This window comes from Falco naumanni, chromosome 7 (genome assembly GCF_017639655.2).
Source record: "Falco naumanni isolate bFalNau1 chromosome 7, bFalNau1.pat, whole genome shotgun sequence".
NCBI classification, from domain to species: domain Eukaryota; kingdom Metazoa; phylum Chordata; class Aves; order Falconiformes; family Falconidae; genus Falco; species Falco naumanni.
The window spans coordinates 63,646,321-63,665,881 of record NC_054060.1 but is presented as its reverse complement, the minus strand read 5'-3'; the positions used below and the strand labels follow the sequence as shown (position 1 = coordinate 63,665,881).

At 54.0% G+C, this 19,561-nt stretch overlaps 3 protein-coding genes across 3 annotated transcripts in view; 2 read left to right on the top strand and 1 right to left on the bottom strand.

Moving 5' to 3' along the window:
* Positions 1-5,999, top strand: part of LTBP2 (latent transforming growth factor beta binding protein 2) — a 73,869-nt gene extending 67,870 nt beyond the window's left edge. Inside the window, 5 exon segments of the mRNA XM_040601794.1 lie at positions 30-170; positions 399-566; positions 1,096-1,371; positions 1,602-1,751; positions 5,103-5,999. Coding sequence (XP_040457728.1) covers positions 30-170; positions 399-566; positions 1,096-1,371; positions 1,602-1,751; positions 5,103-5,269 — 902 coding nt within the window. The 3' untranslated portion in view covers positions 5,270-5,999.
* Positions 6,000-6,688: 689 nt separating this feature from the next.
* Positions 6,689-8,873, bottom strand: NPC2 (NPC intracellular cholesterol transporter 2). The gene is made up of 4 exons (XM_040601793.1): positions 8,731-8,873; positions 8,540-8,647; positions 8,121-8,293; positions 6,689-7,488 (listed from the first exon to the last, which is right to left on the bottom strand). Exons 1-4 carry the CDS (start codon positions 8,807-8,809, stop codon positions 7,402-7,404), a joined length of 447 nt encoding a protein of 148 aa, XP_040457727.1. The 5' UTR covers positions 8,810-8,873; the 3' UTR covers positions 6,689-7,401.
* Positions 8,874-13,171: 4,298 nt separating this feature from the next.
* On the top strand, positions 13,172-14,597 carry ISCA2 (iron-sulfur cluster assembly 2). Its single transcript, XM_040602060.1, has 4 exons — positions 13,172-13,288; positions 13,456-13,624; positions 13,760-13,875; positions 14,052-14,597. Exons 1-4 carry the CDS (start codon positions 13,230-13,232, stop codon positions 14,224-14,226), a joined length of 519 nt encoding a protein of 172 aa, XP_040457994.1. The 5' UTR covers positions 13,172-13,229; the 3' UTR covers positions 14,227-14,597.
* The last annotated feature ends 4,964 nt before the right edge of the window (positions 14,598-19,561 follow it).

The window sequence follows — 19,561 nt, the reverse complement described above, 5'->3', positions numbered from 1 at the left end:
AACGTTGCTCTGTCCTTGTGCATGGGCAGACCAGGACGAGTGCCAGAATGAAGTGTACTGCATCAACGGCGAGTGTCTGAACACGGATGGCTCCTACCACTGCTTCTGCAGCCTCCCGCTCGTGCTGGATGCCACCGGCAACCGGTGTGTGAACCTCTCCAGCAGGGCAGGTGAGCCTGAGCCCCCGCCACAGCACACCTGAGCCTGTGGCGGGGTCCCCTGGGAGGGAGCAGTGGGTGAGGGCTTTGTGTCAGGCTGGGGTGTGCCAGCACCAGCACAGTGTGCAGCCAGGGCAGGGGGTGCAGGAGCTGGGCTGCACTGTTGTCCCTGTCACAACAAGGTGGGGCAGCACTCTTCAGGATGATTTTCCTGATATCCTTTGCTTGTGTCGCTCACAGATGCCTTGGAGGAGTACGAAATCCACCTGGACGTCTGCTGGCAGACTGTAGCTGACTACATCTGCCAAGACCTGCTACACGGCGAGCAGACCACGTACACCGAGTGCTGCTGCCGGCTCGGCGAAGCCTGGGGCCAGAACTGCGCGCTCTGCCCACACAGGTCCTCCGGTGAGCAGAGTGGCGTGGGCAAGCATCCCCTGGCAGGAGTGGGAACGGGCTGGGCTGAGCTGCTGCTGACCATGTTGTGCAGGGTTGGCTGCGTACAGCTGCAGCGAGGGCTCCTCGTGTTGTCTGCATTGCTGAAACCAGCCCAAGGAGTGGGTGAACCCCAGCCTCTCCAGGGCTGAGCTGCACCAGTGGGTAGGATGCACCTGAAACTGGTTCGCGATGAGTCCAAGGTGTTTGAGGGGAACAGTTGCTCTGTGCATCCCACTGCTCCTGATTAGCTTAGGGGAGGGGAGGTGGTGGCAGTCCAGGGTTGGAACACACTGGGAACTGGAGTTCTGGCAGCTCAAGGACTTGCTGGTCTTCTCAAAGACGAGGTCCTGTCAGCAAACTGTAGAGCTGCAGCTTTGGGGGCATTGAACACAGGCCTGGCTCTGCTGGCCCAGTGTGGATTCACGCTCTCCAGCAGCAGCAGACCTACGTCTCTCAAGCCAGGCTGCTCTGACCCTTCCTTTTCTCTCACCGCTTGCAGCTGATTTTGCTTTCCTGTGTAATGGGGCCGGTGAAGACAGTGAGAGAGGGGCTGAGCTCCGAGAAAGACCTAGGTATGAGTATGGACCGGGCTTGGAAGACCCCCACTATGGCCTTCCCAGCCCAGATATAGGCCCCTACTACAACTACCTGGAGTCTGAGTATGGAAACCCTGATGCTGGTTTCCCTCGGAGGGAACCCAGCGGCGAGTTTCGTGGCAGCCCTCTCCACCATGGCCCAGGACGGTCCCCCCCCCGTTACCTGCCCAGCCAAACTGGTGAGTACTGGGAGACACAGAGAGGTGCCTTCCCACCCAGCCTGTGTCCGTGGGGACTGCCTGGCAGCTCCCACCCCGACCAGGGTGCTCTGGGCTCGGAGCAAGCTCTTCTCTTGGCTGCTCTGAGTCTGTCCTGGCCCTGCCAGCACCATCGCGCCGCGTGCCCGATGTCCCCTCAGCGGCGGGGTGCAGAGTCGCCCTCCTCTGACACCACCTTGGCCGCCCCACAGGCCTCTACGAGGGCTTCGAGGGGCTGCAGGCTGAAGAGTGCGGGATCCTCAACGGCTGCGAGAACGGGCGCTGCGTGCGCGTCCGGGAGGGCTACACCTGTGACTGCTTCGACGGCTTCCAGCTGGACATGACCCGCATGGCCTGCGTGGGTGAGTGGGGCGGTGCGGGATGCCGGGGGCGGTGCGGGATGCCGGGGGCGGTGCGGGATGCCGGGAGCGGTGCGGGATGCCCGGGGCGGTGCGGGATGCCCGGGGCGGTGCGGGATGCCCGGGGCGGTGCGGGATGCCCGGGGCGGTGCGGGATGCCCGGGGCGGTGCGGGATGCCCGGGGAGGTGCGGGATGCCGGGGGCCCCGCTGCCCTTGGCGGCTGCTGCTCTCTGGCGGTGCCGGCCGGCACAGCTGCCGGGGAGTCCTCGCTCTCCCCGGTGCTTCCTTCCCATAGAGCTACGAGGAGCTTCCAGGAGGTTCGCTTTCTTCGGGCAGCTTAGATCAGGGCATCTCTGGGCATCCCTTCTTCGCATAACACCATGTACATCACCAGCTACCGTTACTCTATCCCTGATTAATTTCCTCTATATTCACCACTGCCCTGGTGAAATTCCTCACTTTCCACCCTGCCCTATGAGACACTGTCTCTAAAGCTTCACTCTGCAATTCCTCTACATCCCTGTGCCACGTCTCCATCCTTTTTGCAGTGCAGCTCCCCAGGCCAGCTGAGGCCCAGGCCCCGGGCACTCAACAAAGCAGATGAAGACCCTCTTTTTCCTTAGGCATGGCACTTATTCCAGCTGCCAGCACGCTTACTACACAACACAATCGTGCAGCTTCTTCATGCAGAACGCATGGTCTCTGCCTCTCCAGATGCTGCTGGGCAGAACGGCTGCCTGAGCTGGTAGTCCCCCTTCTGCATCTGTGAGCTGTGTTTCCCTTTCCTTGGCCACAGTGCTGTGCATTTACTTCCAGCGAATTTTGTCTGGTTGATTTTGGCCCACTCCTCTGCTCGAGCAGAATGAGCCTGAACTCTGCAAAGTGCTTGCAGCCTGGCATCACACATGTACATTTCATAAGCACAGGGATTCTTCCTTCATCCACCTTAATGACAACATTTGGATAGAGTAGGAGTCAGGACAGACCTTTGCAGGCTATGCTTTAAATGGCTTTTATTGTAACACCCAGGTATTACTAATTATCTTTGGAGTGCGGCTTTGCCGCCTGTTGTGCAATCGCCACAGTTTCATCTAGACTGTATTCTGTCAGTCTCCTTGAGTGTGTCATGTGAGAGCATGTTGAAATCCTCACAGTGGCCAAGGCACATCATATCCACCGCTGCTCCTTTATCTGACAGACCAGTTATCAGGTCAGCGAAGGGAACCAGATTGGCTTAACGTAATCAGGCCTTAACAGATCTGCGCCAGCTATTTAATGACCCTGATATACTTTGGAAGGTTATGACCTAATCACTCACCAACCTGGTCTGCTTAAGGGAATGGGGGTAAGCAGTCTGTAATTCTGGATTTTCCCTTCTCTGTTTTTGAAGATAGTTACCAGATTTACCCTTTCTGGGGTCTCTGAAACATCCTTTATCCTCCATCTTGGAGAGAACTGCCAACAGTTCAGGGACTGCAGGAGCATTAAACATGTGACAATGAGTTGCAGCAAGCCTTTAGCAATATGAATGTAACTGCTTTATCTATCCAACTGCTGAACCTCCCCATCACAGTACGGCCTTTCCTCGTTTAAACACTTCAAACATGGTCTGTGTGACCATGAGCATTTTTATGATGGCTGGAACAAAGCCTGCCCTGCTCCAGCCAGCTTGGCTGGCTTTTCTGTCTTCCACCGATAAGGACAAGACCGACATTCCCCATTGTTTCCTGCTAACATATTTATGGAGCCTTTGCTTGTTGCCTTTTGTGTCCTGAACTAGCTAGCACTCATTCTACGCTGGAGTCTGGCTCCGGTTTTTTTCCCTTCAGTTCTCCTGCTTGGTGCTTAGGCATCCCCATGTGTTTATCTTGCTGACTTCAGGCCTTTGGAACACTCCTGCGGCTGTGGCAGTGCTTCCCCTCTTGCCTCCCTGTTGGGACAGCTTGCCCTTGTCCCACAGGATGAGCTGCCTGCCCCCACCACTGCCGGACCGGGCAGTCTCCAGGGCTTGGAGCACGCCGCTAGTGCTACTCTGCTGCTTCGGGCTTTTGGGTGCCTCTGGACTAAAGTAGCCTTGTTTTACTTCTCCAGACCAGCCTGCTTTCCAGGCTGTGGAGCACCATCTCCCTTGATGTGCTCCCTAACATCTCCTCGGGCTTCTGAGCAAGCCCATCCCGTCCATGGCAATGTTCTGGCCCTGAGGTTTAGCCCAAGTCCGCAGTGCCCATTCAACCATTGCTTTGCCTGTGTACAAAGGCTGCCTTGTTCCTCAAGCTCTCCCATCTCTCGTTTCCTCTCTCCGTCTTCCTCCCGTGACTGCTGTGCTTCCTCCCATCTCACCTGGAGGTTTTGCTTTCAGCCTCCTTCACTGGGTTTGCAGTTCCCTTTCTTTGCCAGATGCCCTCCCAGCCCCATGTGCCAGGGGTAACCCGAGGTCCCCAAAGTGGCAGAACCCTTTAGTCCTCCCAAGGTCTATCGGCCACGGCCGAGGCCTTCATGCTCTCTCAGGAGGCTGGCTGAACCCACCGGCTGCTCCCTACTCCCCGATGATTTGTGGGAGTGAGGCTGGAGTTAGTGCTCAGAGGGCTTAGACCTGCCTTGGGAGGTGAAGATTTGGGATTTGGGCTCTGGAGGTCCTGTGAGTGCAGGCAAGGGCTCTGGGGTGCGCAGGGATGTGCTGCCCAGCTGGTGGCCCCACTACAGGTTGGGGTAGCCCAGTACATTTAGTACATTCAGCAGAGCAGACCTGTCGCAGTGGGGAAGCTGCTGTGGGGCTCACATGCACTCTCTAGCCCAGCCGCCAGCCAGCCCAGTGAGCTCTTTGGCACAGTTTGCAGGTTAATAAAACAAACCCGTGTTTGCACAGCACAAGGTTCCTCTGTGTTCTGGTCCTGAAGGTGATAATCAGCCTCTCAGGGCCACCATCATCTGCCTCCTCGGCCTTGTCGGATCGGGAAGGGGTATTTTCCAAGGCTGGAGGCGGCCTTTCTCCCAGATCTTACACTAGCACAACTTATTAGCAGGATGCTGCTAACCCAGGGGTATCACCAGCTGCAGAGCTGGGGGGGGGGCTTGTCTGCTGTGCATTGCTGGGCAGAGGCAGGGGGGTCCTGTGCTGGGGGATTGCAAGTGTCAGGGATGTCACCCTTGGGGACTGAGGAGGCTCTGCGGATGTGCTGAGGGGCATGGGAGACTGGTGGGGATCATGGTGAGCATCCTGGAGGTGCTGGGGGGGGGAGCATGAGGCACCGGGGGGGGGAGGGCTGGGGGGTGGCAGGGGCACAAGGAGATGTTGGCTATGGGCTGGGACCGCTCACTGTGCCACCAGCTCACCCCAGTCCTCTTCCTTGCAGACATCAATGAGTGTGAGGAGGTGGGCAACCCTGAGCCCCTGTGCCAGGGTGGCACCTGCGAGAACACAGAAGGCTCCTACCGCTGCCACTGCTCACCGGGCTACGTGGCCCTGGCCCAGCCCCACCACTGCGTGCCCCAGACAGCCCAGAGTCCAGCAGCAGCGTAGCTCTAGGGGAGCAGGGGTGAGGGTGCTCTGCTCTGGCACACGGCTCTGGCCCCCAGGACCTGGGCACACAGAGACAGGCCCCCCGGGGCTGTGGGTGCTTTGAGGCTCTTTGCTCCTTCCCCTCCCAAACACACAACTTCCCCGCCACCTCTCTCTACAGGCCAGGGCTGAGCTCCCAGGCTCTGCACCCCATCCACCCTGCCAGCCCCTGCTCCTGCCACAGCAGAGCCCACCCTGGCCCCCATCGCATCGCCCCATGCCACGGAGGCTCACAGGACCCCTTCCCCTGCCACACAGCCCCTGCCTCCCCCCTCGCCCTGCCGAAAAAGGGGGTTCACCTCTCTGCCACTGCTGCACTGACCTAGCAATAAGCCTCACCCACACTGCGGGTGCTGGCCCCGCTCCTCATGAAGCATCCAGCCCCCAGGCCAGAGCTGTGAGGGGGGTTCAACCCCAGCTTTCTAAAGCTGCTGCCTAACCTTGGGGGTGGGGGAGCTGCCGGAGGGGTCGCAGGGCCAGCTGTCCCTGCAGCCAGCCCAGGCACCCCCCCTTAGCCCCGCACTTTGCCTTTGGCTGGGCAGGGGGAGGAGGGGGCACCGTCCAGCTTCCTTTCTGTAAAGTTGTTGGTGACTTTTTTTTTTTTTTTTTTTTTTTAACCAAGTCTGCTGGAAACTTCTCTCATGTTGTTAAATAAAACATTTATTTTGGGCCCCTGTGGCTCAAGACACTGGGGCTGGTCAGAACTGTGCTTGTCTTGCCCCTGCCAAGGGATACCAGAGCCACATCCTCCCTGTGGGTCCAGACTGGCAAGGCCACCCCTCTCTCCTAAGCCAATTCTTACCCCTCTCATACTGGCACACAGCCTCCTCCTGCTCCTGAGCCAGAGCAGAGACTCTTGCCAGGCTGAACGCTTGCTTATCTCCCCAGCCCAGTGCCAGCCACAGGAGCCAACTCCAGCCCCCACAGCCAGCACAGCGGTTGTGGCTGCTCACACCCTGCCTCTTCACACAAGGGGGCTGCAGGTGAAGTGTGAGAGTATGTAGGTTTCTGCAGTTGGCAAAAGCCCCCGGGCAGGTTTGGAAGCTGCTTTTCCAGCCTCAGAGCCCTTGATAGAAAGGGCTTTACCTATGCTGCAGCAAGCCACGTGCTACACCACCACCTCCTCAGCAAGCCTTTGCGCAACTTCAGGCTAGCACAGGACCAGCAAGGCAGGAGCACAGCCAGACATTGTCAGCGGGACACCCTGGCAGCCAGTAGCAGAGATGTCTGCCTGCACACCGGTCACCCACACTCAGGCCAGCGTACCACCTCCATCCCTGCCTTCAGCTGAGAAATAAGACCAGCCCAACCCCAACTAGAAGAAGCCCAGCCACTCTGCTTTTCCTCCTGCTCCTCTGCACTCACTGAAGACAACACAGGAAGATTTTGTCTAGCCTTTATTAAAAGGAAAGTTATAAAAAGAGGTTCAGGAGCTCCCAGCAGCTCTGAGTTAGTAGTAGTGCAAACCATTGGTTAAAGTAAGAATCATCCCTGCAAAGATGTCGAATGCCGTTTGGCTTTGCATCCACAAAAAAGAAGTTTTCCCAGCTGCAGCCCTACCAGCTCACACTCGGGCCCAGGACAGAGCAGGCTGCCATGCCAGCTCAGGGAAAGTCTCCTGCCCTCTCCTTCAGCTGCATGGATGGGAAACGCAGGTCCCACGGGCATCCCGGTCATGACGGAGCAGAAGTGCAGGAGGGTGGATGCCGCCGGCATTCTAGAAGAGGCACTGAAGGGTTACCAAATAGCAGCTCAGACACTAGCCAGGTTCATCGAAGAAAAAATCCTTTCTGAGGACAGACAGCTCCATTTCAAACAACTGAAGTGCCTCTGCAGAGCAGCTGGAGGATGATGCACAGTCACTCCTGCAACAGACACTGCTCCCCCTTGAGCCGCTGTGATAACACCCCAGGGGGCTCTAAACGGGGTAAAAGCCCTCTGCCTGCAGCTGACCTTGCAGGAACACAGTACTGGCTGCTCAGAGGCTGCAGAGCTCTGAAGGAAGCAGTAAGAAATGCTTATTATATAAAAGAATTTGGCCTGCGTTTTCTTCTGGTTTTCCCCTCCCCAAGCCCTGCTAATGGCAGGGCTCCTCAGCTGGTGATCTGTACTGGTATCTTCCAGCAGAACAACATCTGGTCCTGGTCATCCACCAGCTCCCACTTCACAATCAGCTTAATCTGAAAGAGAGAGAAGAGCAGAAGGAAATGAGAGTGTTCAAGAAACATTAAGGCAAGGACGTGGGGAGGAGGGTTACCACTTGTGTGGAGCACAGAGGTCCTGGGAGCTCTGCACAAAGAGGACAGAGCTGGGGCACTGCCCCCACTGCAGTAGGGAGGGCCACGTTCACGTGGTGATACTCCAGCAGCATCTTATGTGGACAGAGGTTCAGTTGTGTGACACAGAAGACCTCCACGCACTGCACTCAGATCCCCACTCTCCAAGTAAGCAGAGAGTGGAAACACCCTGCAGACTCCCAGCTGTACTCTGGAGCTCAGCACCCCTAGTTTGGGAGCATCTGGCTGCATGCAGCAGGCTCTGCAGGGGAGCATAGTACAGGAGGACACTTGGGCAACTGAAGCCACTTCTCAGCAGCTCAAGGCAGGCTGTTTCCTCTGCTGGGTCTGTCCTGAAGTGGGAACTTGAAACAAGAGTCATGCTTATGGCAGAAGTGCCACCAGATAGTCTAAGGAATCTTCTAACCCCTTCCTCACCACCACAGGACAAGATGCCTTTCCCTAAAGGCAGGTGGTGGGACTGCCCCTGGAAGGGTGACAGCTCTGAGCAGCAGCCCAGCTGCTTGCTTACTTACACTGGGGTACTCGCTCTTCACGGGGAGTTTGTTCAGGTAGCTGTAGGAATGGCCCTTCTGAATGGGGCACTGGATCCCAGACTTGCATCCATCAGGCTCAGGAATGGGAAAGGGTATATCCACATGCAGCATCTCGCCGTACACCCTCGCTTTGCTGCCCTGGCTCTCGATCTCTGCAGAACACGGGGAAGTACGAGTGTGGCTGGCGTGGGATCAGCAAACACACTTCTACCTTGCACCCCTCCCCTCCACATACCCTGGGGGCTGCAAGAACACACATCGAAGGGACGCTCGTCCTCCCTGGCCACTTCTTGCCACCCAGACCCCTCTCCAGCCACCCCTCCCCGCTCCTCTCCCAGGCAGCGGGCTAGAGAGGCGACCACCCGCCCCGGCCCCCGCGCTGGGGAAGCGATGCTTACTGCTGGCGAAGGTGACGTTGATGCTGTAGGATGTCCCTTTGTGGAGCAGGCAGGGCTGCGTGGGGCAGGGGCTCACGTTCACCTCTTGGATGCTGCCGTCTTTGGAACCTGCAAGGCAGAACCGGGCTTACCGGGCTTTCTCCGCCTGCGGGCACCCCCCACAGGTCCCGGGGCCGGCCGGCGCCACTCACCGCAGTCGACGAAGCGAAGGGGCTCGGCCAGGGCGGCGGCGGCCAGCGCCAGGAGCAGGGCGAGCGGGGACAGCACCATGGCGGCGGCGGCAGCGGCGGCGGCTCCGGTTGCTGCGCGGTGTCACATGAGCGCGGCCGCCCCGCCCCGCCCGCCGGTCAGCGGCACCTCCCCGGGGCGGCACCGGCACCTCCCGCTGGCTGCCGCGGGGACAGGCCCTCCCCCCGGGGCGGCACCGGCACCTCCCGCTGGCTGCCGCGGGGCCCGGCCCTCCCCCCGGGGCGGCACCGGCACCCCCCGCTGGCTGCCGCGGGGCCCGGCCCTCCCCCCGGGGCGGAGCGCAGCGCAGCGGCGGCTGGGGGCAAAGCAGCAGCCGGGCTTGACTCCGGGAGGGGGGTGGGGGGGTCGCGCTGAGTTCCAGCGCTTGGGCTGGCGGGGACCCCCCAGAGCCGGGACCCCCCCAGCAGCGCTGTGCCCGGCGTTCGGCGCTCGCCTCCAGCCAGCGCCGTGGGCAGGGGGGTCCCACTGCAGCTACTGGGGGGGCCGAGGGGAACAGGAGTCAAGAGGCTGGCGTAGCAGAGCAGCCTGCGGCCATAGGCGATACTTAGCGCGTACCCCGTGTTCCGCACTCCAAAGCTGGCTGCATAACCCGGGCTTACATCCACTACGTGCCTGGGGGGGCCGCTGCCTTGCACAGAGCACGTACCCCTCGGTCCCGCCTGCCAAACCTGTGGAACGCCACAGGCTCCCAGCTTTGCGCTGTAAAGCGCTGGACCCAAGCAGCTTTTCACCAGTTGCACACGGCAGCAAGCGTCATGACCTTAGCAGGGTCATGTCACGAGCAGCCAGAGGCACATGAGTGCTGATGCGGTAGGGACGTGGCAAAGCTGGCACAGCTTCCCGGCCTCGGCCCCCTGTCCCGGTAAGGTGGCTGCCTACTCAGCGTCAGCTGCCCTGCCAAGTGACTCAGGGTCAACCCCCCCACGCCTGGCTCCGGCTCTCCTCGAAGGCTGTCGCACCAGAAGCCACCGAAGCGTTAGCAGGACTAGCTCTCGTGCATCTCTGCTGAGCGGTTTAGCTCGGAAGAAGAGGGATCCCCTCCTCCCCCCTCGAAAACGGAGCGAGTCTTCCTTTTTTTCTTTTCTTTTAAGATTCTGAATAAGCATTCAAGACCAGCTTGCAGCAGCTTACAGCAACCCTATAAAAAAAAAACACAACAAACAACAAACCCCGAAAGACCCTGCTGGGGCTAAGCCGTGTATTTAAAGCCCACCTAGCACACTTCATAACCAATCCAGATAGTGTCTTTTCCTTGCACGTGGGAACTCGTGCCCTTAGAAGGGCTTTCCTTCTCCCTATCCTTCACATCTTACAGAGCTAACAAAGCCACCTATCTGACCGCCGGGAATAGAAGCGCAGTCGGGTCAGAGCACCACCATAAACTACCGTCACACATTCACAGGATAAGCAGTGTCATGCTTGGGAGCAAATTCCACAACGCATTAAATCGGGATGCCTCCCTGTGAAACGGCTCATCAGATATCTTTGTTTCACAGATGCTTTTGTACGGTGGCAGCAGCTACATACACACAAGTCTACATGTATTTCAAAGGGTTTGAACTAAAAATCATTGAATCTAGGATCAGAATTAACGTGTCTATACCCCCCAAGAACTGGATTAATGAAAAGCCTAATAAGTGTAAGTCTGTAAAACTACAGTCAAGGCCTTTACACAAAAAAGCAGCAGAAACCTTCTGCCCAAGGCTTTTAGCTGATATCACACATTACCATCATGCCAGTTTTGCAATAACAGCTTTAAAGCTTAGATTACCCAGGGCAGCACAAGCATCGTAGGCCAAACAGACCTTGCATTTAGGCACATGCCCCCTTCGACATCTGATACAAGATGTGGGCCTCCAGGTCACCTTGGATCCCAACATTTCACCAAAATACTTCAGAAAGACTCAGTTTAGTCTGGTCTCCTTATTTTGCAGACAGAACTCCTCCCAGATTACCAGCATCGTGGGGAGCTTGTGCTGCGGTGCAGAAACCCTGGGAGAAAAGGCTAAGGAAGCCAACAGATAAGTTCTTTCCAGCATGACTAATACTCAAGTTCTTCATTTCAGTAATCCAACCAACTCCATTACATGAGGTAAAAGTCTCAGGTTCTGCTTCATAGGTTAGCTACACCTGATGAATCCAAATCCCTCTAACAGCATTGCACTTTGCGACACGGTAAACAGATGCACCTGCAGGCACTACAGCAGCTGTGAATACAGAATTCAGGTTCTCAAGAAAATCCACATACAGAGACTAATCGATTTTACTGTTCTTTCAGCCAGAACATGCTGCTCTTGCTACAGATCATCAGAATTCACATTGAAATGCATCACAAAGCCACTCTCGCATTCAACACCATGCCAGAGGTTTTATTATCACCAGTTTCTGAAGCACCACAACAAGCTCAATTTTTCACCAAAACAGACGCAAGATGATTTAAGCACACACATTGCAGAGGAGAATAAAGCAAAATAGCTAGAGAATTCAGCTCACAGACAAATGTCTTCAATACAGTAATGTGCTTAAAGAGAGCTAGAGGAACTCCCCAGACCCAGATATTGCAGACCAGAATAAGATGGGGAGAACGGAACATAACAAAACCTAGAAACAGATTACGTCAGGCTATCAGGGACAACCAACAAAATCCCAGCAAAGGGAAGAAGAAAACCTAGACCGTGACTCTGGATGAGAGAAAAACACCACTACATCACATAGCTGGCAGAAGGAAAAAACAGCCAGCGTTAAGAAAGAGGAGCAAAGAAATAGCTGTTCTCCTTAGGTACACTCACCTCTCCTAGCTGCTCAAAAAATTTGCCTGCACCACTTGAGTCACTCAGTGTAGTGGATTATTAATTAGATGAAATTAAGTCTGAGAGGCCAGCTGGCCTCTTTCTCATTCTTTCAATCTGCAGTGACCATCTGAGCAACATGTGAAGTGCCTTGAGGGTACTTGTCACACTTCTGACACTTAACACTGGTAAAAACGAAGGCAGTTAGAAAGGAAGAGTGTCTGTTTTTCGGGGCTGATATCCGTTCTCCAAAAAGCGTTCACAGTGAATGCAGCCACAACGTGGAGAAATACAGGGGGATCAGTCTAATACACCTGCAGCAGAGAGAAGGAAAGCTGGCACGATGCAGAAAGCAGGCGTGATCCTCTGCCTTTTCTCCCAGAAGTTCTTGATTCACTTCTCCAAAGTTGGCTGCTTTTGGGATGCCACATTGATAGTAACTGGAGAAACACCCCAGTATGTTTTTTTAAAACATTGTGTTCCGATGCACCTGATGAGGATTCAAGTGTTGCAGGTACCTGCATTAACACCGGCCCTCCCGGGACCCGCCTATGATACCTTCCTGGCTTTAATCTGACATTGCTAGAGTTAACCCAAGCAAGCAAAAGTAAACAGCTCAAACCAGTCTTCATCTACATGTGAGGGTGGGACAAACAAGCAAAAGCACGTGGCTGCAAAAGCATTGCCTTGCTCGGAGCAGGACAGTGAGAAAGCAGACTGTCCCAGGGTCTCCTGATGTTAATTCACCTCCTCCTGCTGGGATGACCGGTTTTCCTTCACCATCCCACTGTGTGACTCTCCTCAAGCCTGGCCAGGGGTAAGAAATGGGATTCCTCCCCCAGAAACACGTGAGGAAGGAGGAGATAAAGATTCTTTTAACCGTGGATGCACCTGTGAGCAACCAGCTAGGCCACTGTCACATGCCGGGTGAGGAGGAAGAGGTAAAACCACTGAGGGAAACGTGTCTCATGTCGGGGATGTATGGGGGCTGTGGGGCCCTGCTGTGGTGGGGAGGCGAGAAGATGGCGGGAGGCTGAGGATGCACCTGCAGCACCGGGGCCGTTAAGCACCCACCTAAAGGAAAACCGGCCTGTGCAGGGATTTCCGAGCTGCCCCCAGCCCGGTGAAGGGGAGCGCACCAGAAAAGCCAAGGTCAGGGAAAAACCCTAAAGTCCCAAGCACCGTGGTTTCGCCTCTGCTTGCCTGACACCCCTACAACTGCACCTTGATCCCTCTCAGGGTCTCTGGGATAAACAGTCCTCACAGCTAATTCCAGGACAAACACACGCGGCTGGAGGGCGCTGCGTTATTTGTTTTATTAATCTTTATTCTTTTATTGCCGTTTATTTCCCTCTGTGAGCATCGCCGCTCAGGAAAGCAAACACTCCCAAGGACGAACAGCGCGTTCCGGTGGCTTTACCGAGCCAGAAGCCGAGCCGTGCCCGCGGAGGAACGCTGCCTGCGCCCGGCGCAGGTGGTACCACCCCGGCCCCGGCGGGGCGGGCAGCGCGTTGCCTGGCAACCCCCCCTCCCCCGCCCCCGCTCAGCACTTCCGCCTCGGCGGGCGCCATGACGGCCCTCGCCGGAAGCGGCGGCGGCGGGCAGCCAATGGGCGGCCGGGGCGGGGCGCTGAAGCGGGCGTCGAGGGCAATATGGCGGCGCCGGGGGCGCTGGGGCGCCGGTGGCTGCTAGCGCTGGGAGGCCGGACGAGGTACCGCTCCGGGGTGGTAGTGGGCCCGCTTTGTCCCCTTGGCCCCTCGGAGGGGCTGTCGAGCGGCAGGGGGTGGCGGCCTTGCGCAGGGTCGCGCCGGCTGTTACCGGTGGCGTGGCGGGGCCCCCTCTGAGGCTTCCTCCTTTCCTCCCTTCTCCCTGAGGCAGCTGGTGTCCTGCTCCGCTGTGCCGAAGGCGAGAGCTACCGAGGTCCCCGCCGGCTCCTGCGTGTGCGGTTGGCCGCCCGCTGCGGTGGGCGTCATCCTTCTCCCAGCCGGGCCCGACGGAGAGTGACCCCAGCGAGGGGCAGGTCTTCCTCAGTGAGAGCTGTGTGAAGGTAGGGACCCCGGGAGGCAGCTCGGGTGCCTCTGGGAGGGATTACCAAACTGCCTGACTTGCCCTGGGTATGTAGGCAAGGCATTTGAGAGTTTGCCCATTTGTTCAGCACGTCTTTTAATCCCCTTTTTTGCAGCGGCTGCTGGAGATCATAGAAGGCTCAGAGTTTCTCAGGCTGCAGGTGGAAGGAGGTGGCTGCTCTGGATTCCAGTACAAGTTTTCCTTGGACACAGTTATCAATCCTGATGATAGGTAAGGACAAAGGTGTGTAGTACTGATCAGGTGTGACTGTTCTTTGCAAAGATGACAGGAAGGGTGTGCGTGATGTGATAGTATCTCGCATTGAAGGGAAGAAACTTGTGAGGTAAGGAAAGTGCTCTGTTGGGTCTGCAGCACAGCTAATGGTTAAATATGCTGCTTTTCTGCAGGGTCTTTGAACAAGGTGGTGCCCGTGTGGTCGTAGATGTGGACAGCTTGGCCTTTGTGAAAGGTTCTATGGTGGACTACAGCCAGGAGCTGATTCGCAGCTCCTTCCAGGTGGTGAGCAACCCCCAGGCAGAGAAGGGTTGCTCATGTGGGACTTCCTTCTCCGTCAAATTCTGACTGGACTTCCCATGGATGGACACTGTCTGCAGATGCTTCTTGGTAGTCTTCAGAGGGTTTTTGCTTGTTCTTTTCCCAGCTACATCCTCTTGTCTGCCTTACCCTATAACACAGCTGTCACGTGACTCCAGCTGTGTGTGTGTCTGCACTGAGTCTAACTCCAAGACTTGTTGGTATTCCGATCAGAAACATGAAGTAGCTGTGAGCACACATGGGAGCATCTTCAGCGCTTTGTGAACTACTGGCCAGGTTGTGCTGACTCACCTACCCTGTCCTGAGTGTGGAACCACTTAACTGGTTGTCTCTGCAAGAGTTTGCTGTATATATGTGTGTGTTTATTGAAAGTTCTTACTAAAAGTCTTTGATTGTTATTGCTTGTGTGTTCCCATGTGGGTAGAATCTGGGTTCTTTCAGGCTGCCATTTCTTATTCCTTGTCTTCCAGGTAAATGGGACTTGGAGTGTTTCTCCCATATACCTTCCAGTGTTGCTGGCTCTCTGCTCCCCAGCTCACAGTGGGCTTTTCTTGAGACTTCGCTGTTCCCTTACCTAGCAGGCTTCTCTTGGTCCCAGGAACCTACAGTATTTTTGCTGTTAGTCCTTGGGATGAAAACTTGTTCAGAGTAAGTGAAGCTAAAAAATTGAGGCAGAAGAATTAGTAGTTTCTCTTTTACATTTAAAAAAAAAAATAAAAGCTTGTGTATCTATACATAAATAAAAGACACAGCCCTCCATCCCCCAATGCTATTTTAGGCTGTTCCTAAACCTGACTTGGAATTGCAGGTCATTCAAACCCTTGGACTTTGTGGTGTCTGCTGCTTTCCCAGCAGGAAGGGAAGTTCAGGTTACACAGACAGAGAAGGATCTGGAGTATTAGTTAAGGGTGGTCGTCAAATCCTTTTGTCTTAGTTGTCTGATTTTCTGTTTTCCATAACTTCCTTCACCATTTAATCCCTGTCTAACTTGTGATTGGTTTGATGAAAGAATAAGATAGCTCCTTTCCTTTCTGAAACTGCCATGGAATAGGACATCTAGAAGTTTCCAGAATAATATCCTTTTGATTAGTTGTTTCCTGTAGTTTATCATCTGCCACTAGATGTCTTTTAAATCAAAATGACTCACCTGCTTCTGGGTGAAAGGAGAGATGGGGAAGCTATTTTTGTTCCCTCTTGTATTTTAATCTGATCATAACCAAATTGTCTAAGACAGTCTTTCACGTGAGTGTGTGGATACTGCATGACTCTGGTCTCAAGGAAACTGCTTATAGCAAACCATGAGCCTTTTAAGACTCCATGCCACAGGCATTTTTGTTCTTAAGCTTCCCAGGTGCCTTTCTAAACTAATCAGCAGTGACTACGTACAGCACTGATTTGCCTGTTGATTTCCAGCACTTAGGGTTGATAGCTAGTTTCACTTTCATCTGTAGATGTTATGGGAGTTCATATGTGATCTGCTCTGACTTTACCACATGGGGGAAAATCGATGGGATTTGGAGCAGCAGCTCTTTTGATTTAGCCCTTTCCATTTCTGTTTCCTGCAGTCAACAAGTTCTACCTAGTTATGTTGCTGTTGAAGGGAGCTGAATGGAGGACTGTCCTGTTTTGTAAAAGGGGGTAAAAGTATGTGATTAAAAGACTTGTCTAAACCCCTGCAGGATGTTTTGGCCCTGCCCTTACGCTCCCAGATCCTGAAGGTGATGTCAGCCAGAACTGTGTAAAAGTGTAAGGCCTAAAAGTTTTGTAGGTAGAAGACATTAGATAAACTTGGTTTCTTTCAGCTGGGGTAACTGAGCAATGAAAGTTGGTGGGAGGAATTGCTTTCTGAATCAGGAATTGCAGATCCACTTCACAGTCTGACCTTGGTCAAGTCTCTTGGGATCTTTTACAGGAAATAAAAGTGCAGCAGTAGTGGTGGGGCGGTAGCAAGCTAGCAGCTACCAAGGTGGGTTTTTTTTTCCACCCTCAACTAAAGCCTGCCTTGAGCCCCTGTAAGCATGCAGCCTTTGTCTTGGCTTACTGTTCTTACTAAATGTAAACGTGCCATGCCTGTTCAACCTAGCCAGGTTCCACCTGCCTTCACTCACTCAGCATTGATGAAGTAAATCAAGCAAGTGTTGTCCATGTGGAGCGCCACCTTTTTCGGAATATGTATGTCTCTCTCCCAGGGCCTGTGTCTATCTATGGGATGCGGCTGGTTGTGGCAGTACTGCTCTAACTGCACTAGGTGGACCCCTTACTCCTTGGGAGTTGCTGCGCTGGACACAAGTCTCTATCTGGGATGAAGTTGGATCTGCTTTATATAGGACCTAGGCAAGAGCAAAAGTTTCTTGGCAGCTGCCTGTTTTGGAGGCAGGCTGGCGCTGAGTTCTGGTATTGCAGCAGTGTGGTCTCTAGATCAGAGAAAGTGCTGGAAGCTGGAGAGGTTCCAGCTGCACAACATGTTGCTCTTGGCCTCCCGGTCCTGTTTCCTGGGAGCAGCTGTAATCCACTGGCCAAAGCTACTAGTCTTCCAGTTCCCAGTAGGGAATGGGTGCAAAGAGATGTCTGTCCTTTAACAGTCCTCCTGATTCTTAAAAAAAAAAAAAATAATAATCCTGTCAGCATATTAGAAATTGAAAACTGTCCATGTTAGGAAATCAGCAAAGGGGGTCGTGTAGCAGAGGGGGTTGAAGGCTGACGTTGGTGAATTTTGGCTGTGTAGCCAGAAAAGGCCAGATCCTGACTCATATGGAAGAAAAGGGGGAAAAAAACCTGTCAAGGTTTGTACGCTGAATAGCCTTAGGGGGCAAAGATGGCATCACACTGTAAACTGTGGGGCAAGACCAGTGATGCTTAGAGAAGGGTGCAGAGGACTAGGCAGGGGATTCGGTTCTGCCTGGGCTGCAAGGGGACTGTAGTGTGGGGGAGAGGTAGGAGCCCTTATACCGAGCCACCAGGAAAAAGCAGGAGTACAGAGCTGGAGGTGCTGCTTTTGCTTCATGGCAAATGAGAAACTGCAGTGGAAAATCTTTCTCTGCTCCCACATGAAGAAGGAGGATTCTCTCAGTTCACCCACCTGACAAGGAATGAATGATCAAAAAAGATATTTATGGAAACTTACGTTAAGATGAAACTTCAAGGGAAAAGGGCACAATCATCAGTGTCACTGACAGGCGGGTAGAAGAGGATGGAATAGAAATCCTCACTTTGGTGAGGGCTTGTTGGGGCTCTGCAGGGACCTGTTAGTAGACGACCAGCGCATCCTCAGCCTGTGACTCTGGCTCTGTTCGTCAAATTAGGTATCTGCCATCACCTGTTAACTGTGGGTCCCTCTTCCAAGCTTCAAGCCAGGCAGTGGTAGAGAAATGGCAGATTTTTGTCGTGCCCCTTTTCTTATGGCTTAGGAACATGCATGAGAATGCTGTGCTCACCTTGGTGGGCTTCTGTGTGGTATTACTCGCCGCAAAGAGCGATTGGGATGAGTGGCTCCTATGAGACCAAGGGCCAGCCTAGGTTGGATGTTTGAGGAACAACTGGCCCTCTCACCCCAAAATCTTCATCTTCAAAATTTCACTAAGCTCAGTTCCTCTCCCTTGTGAAATCCCGCATCTGTACAGGTGTTGGGTCAGTCAGGAAGACAGCTAGGGGTGAGGAGCCAGTACCCCCCCCAGATGACACCTGGGGGTTGGGCTTCTGCTTCCCCTACACAGTAGTGTTATTTGCTGCTGCTTTGGGGCTTGCCTGAATCCAGCACCTGAGGGAGGAACCACTGAGCAGCAGAGAGGGCAATAACAGGAAGGCAGAAGTGCACACAAGGCGGCTTCTCTTGCCTGTGTGCCACACCATAAAGGCAAATGCTTTTGTATCAAGACTGTTCTTCAACCTTGCAAGTGTTTTGAACATCTGCTGGCAGCCAGATGTAAAAGAACAGAGTGGTATAAACCCCACTGTTCACACTGGTAGCTGGGCCTGCCTGGAGGAGTTTACTGAATTCGGAGCAATTGTATTTTGTACTGAATACAGAGCATGCTGTATTTCAAGGGTGAGCTGCTAGTGGGGACCGAACCACTCACGGTCTCCACTAGCAAACGCAGCAGTTGGGTTCGTTAACAGAGAATGTGATAGGATGTGCATCATTTTGGTGCTTTGTTCTCTTTGCCTGTTTTCATGCCCAGCCGAAGCTTTCACCATGCTCCTCTGGAACAGGCCATAGCTGCCAGAGACACTGGCAGCAGAGAAAGGTATAACCCTGCATAATGGTGTGTTTAATACGACTGTCAGCCAACCTGGAAAAAGAACCATGATTCAAGGAGACTGAATATTGATGAGAATAAACTGCAGCCACCTGTATTGTATCAAACTCTTCCATTTGGGTAATCTTTTTATGACTTTTTTTTTTTTTTTTTTTTAGAGGATGAATCCTTGAATCAAGCGCCGTAGGGGCTAGGTATAGGATTAATGGTGCAGTTTGGATCTTGCTGGGTTCTGAAGAATATGTTAGCTCTGCATGGTTTCCAGGATTAAGCTGCAACTGGCTTTGATCTGTGCAGATACCTGCCCAGGGAACAGTTCAGTAGATCATGGACTTGGGGTGGGTTTAGCATCCAGCTGTGGACAGAAATGCCATGGTGAGGCAGCTGAAGCTGTTCATGACAGCAAGATGGGCCATTACTCCAAGGCTGTGATTCCTCGCCCTGTGGGGAGCAGTTTGTGTGCAGTGCTTCCTGCCTCTGGCCTTCCCGGCACTTGTATGGCTCTTAATATTTCCTGCTTGGGCAATAAGAGTTTATGGCCCTAGTCTTTGTGGTTGATTAGAGCCCAAGTTTGTGCCCCTGTTTTAATCAGTGCTCATTTACCTTTGGCATCCTTCAGAGGAACAGAATGGTATGTCTTTCAGTTGCCATGGAAACAGCGAGACTAAATGCACATTTCCATGGCAACCTGCCATTATCTTCAGCTCTATCTGTGGGTCTCATTTTCTGACCATGGGGGTGGGGTGGTGAAAATGGAACTTCATCTCTTAAAAAAAAAAAAAAAATAGGGAAAAGAAAGATACTACCACCACCATCATCGCCTCCCCCTTTCCTCCTCTGGCTCAGGCTTGGGGCTGAGAGGCCCATGACTACTGCCACCATCCCATGTGCTGGGGCTCCGAGGTATTGTCTTCAGCTCCTTCTCTCCTTTACCCTTCTAAAAATAGAGACGTTCAGAACAATTTGATGAAAATGTTCCAGCACTTCTCTGAGCTCTTTGTTTCCTCAACTAACGCTCCCAGAAAAGGCCCTTGAAGTTAATTGAACTTACCAGTGGGTTCCAAAGGTCAACGTGCCTGAGCTCCTTTTGGTTTGAAGGGCCAAGG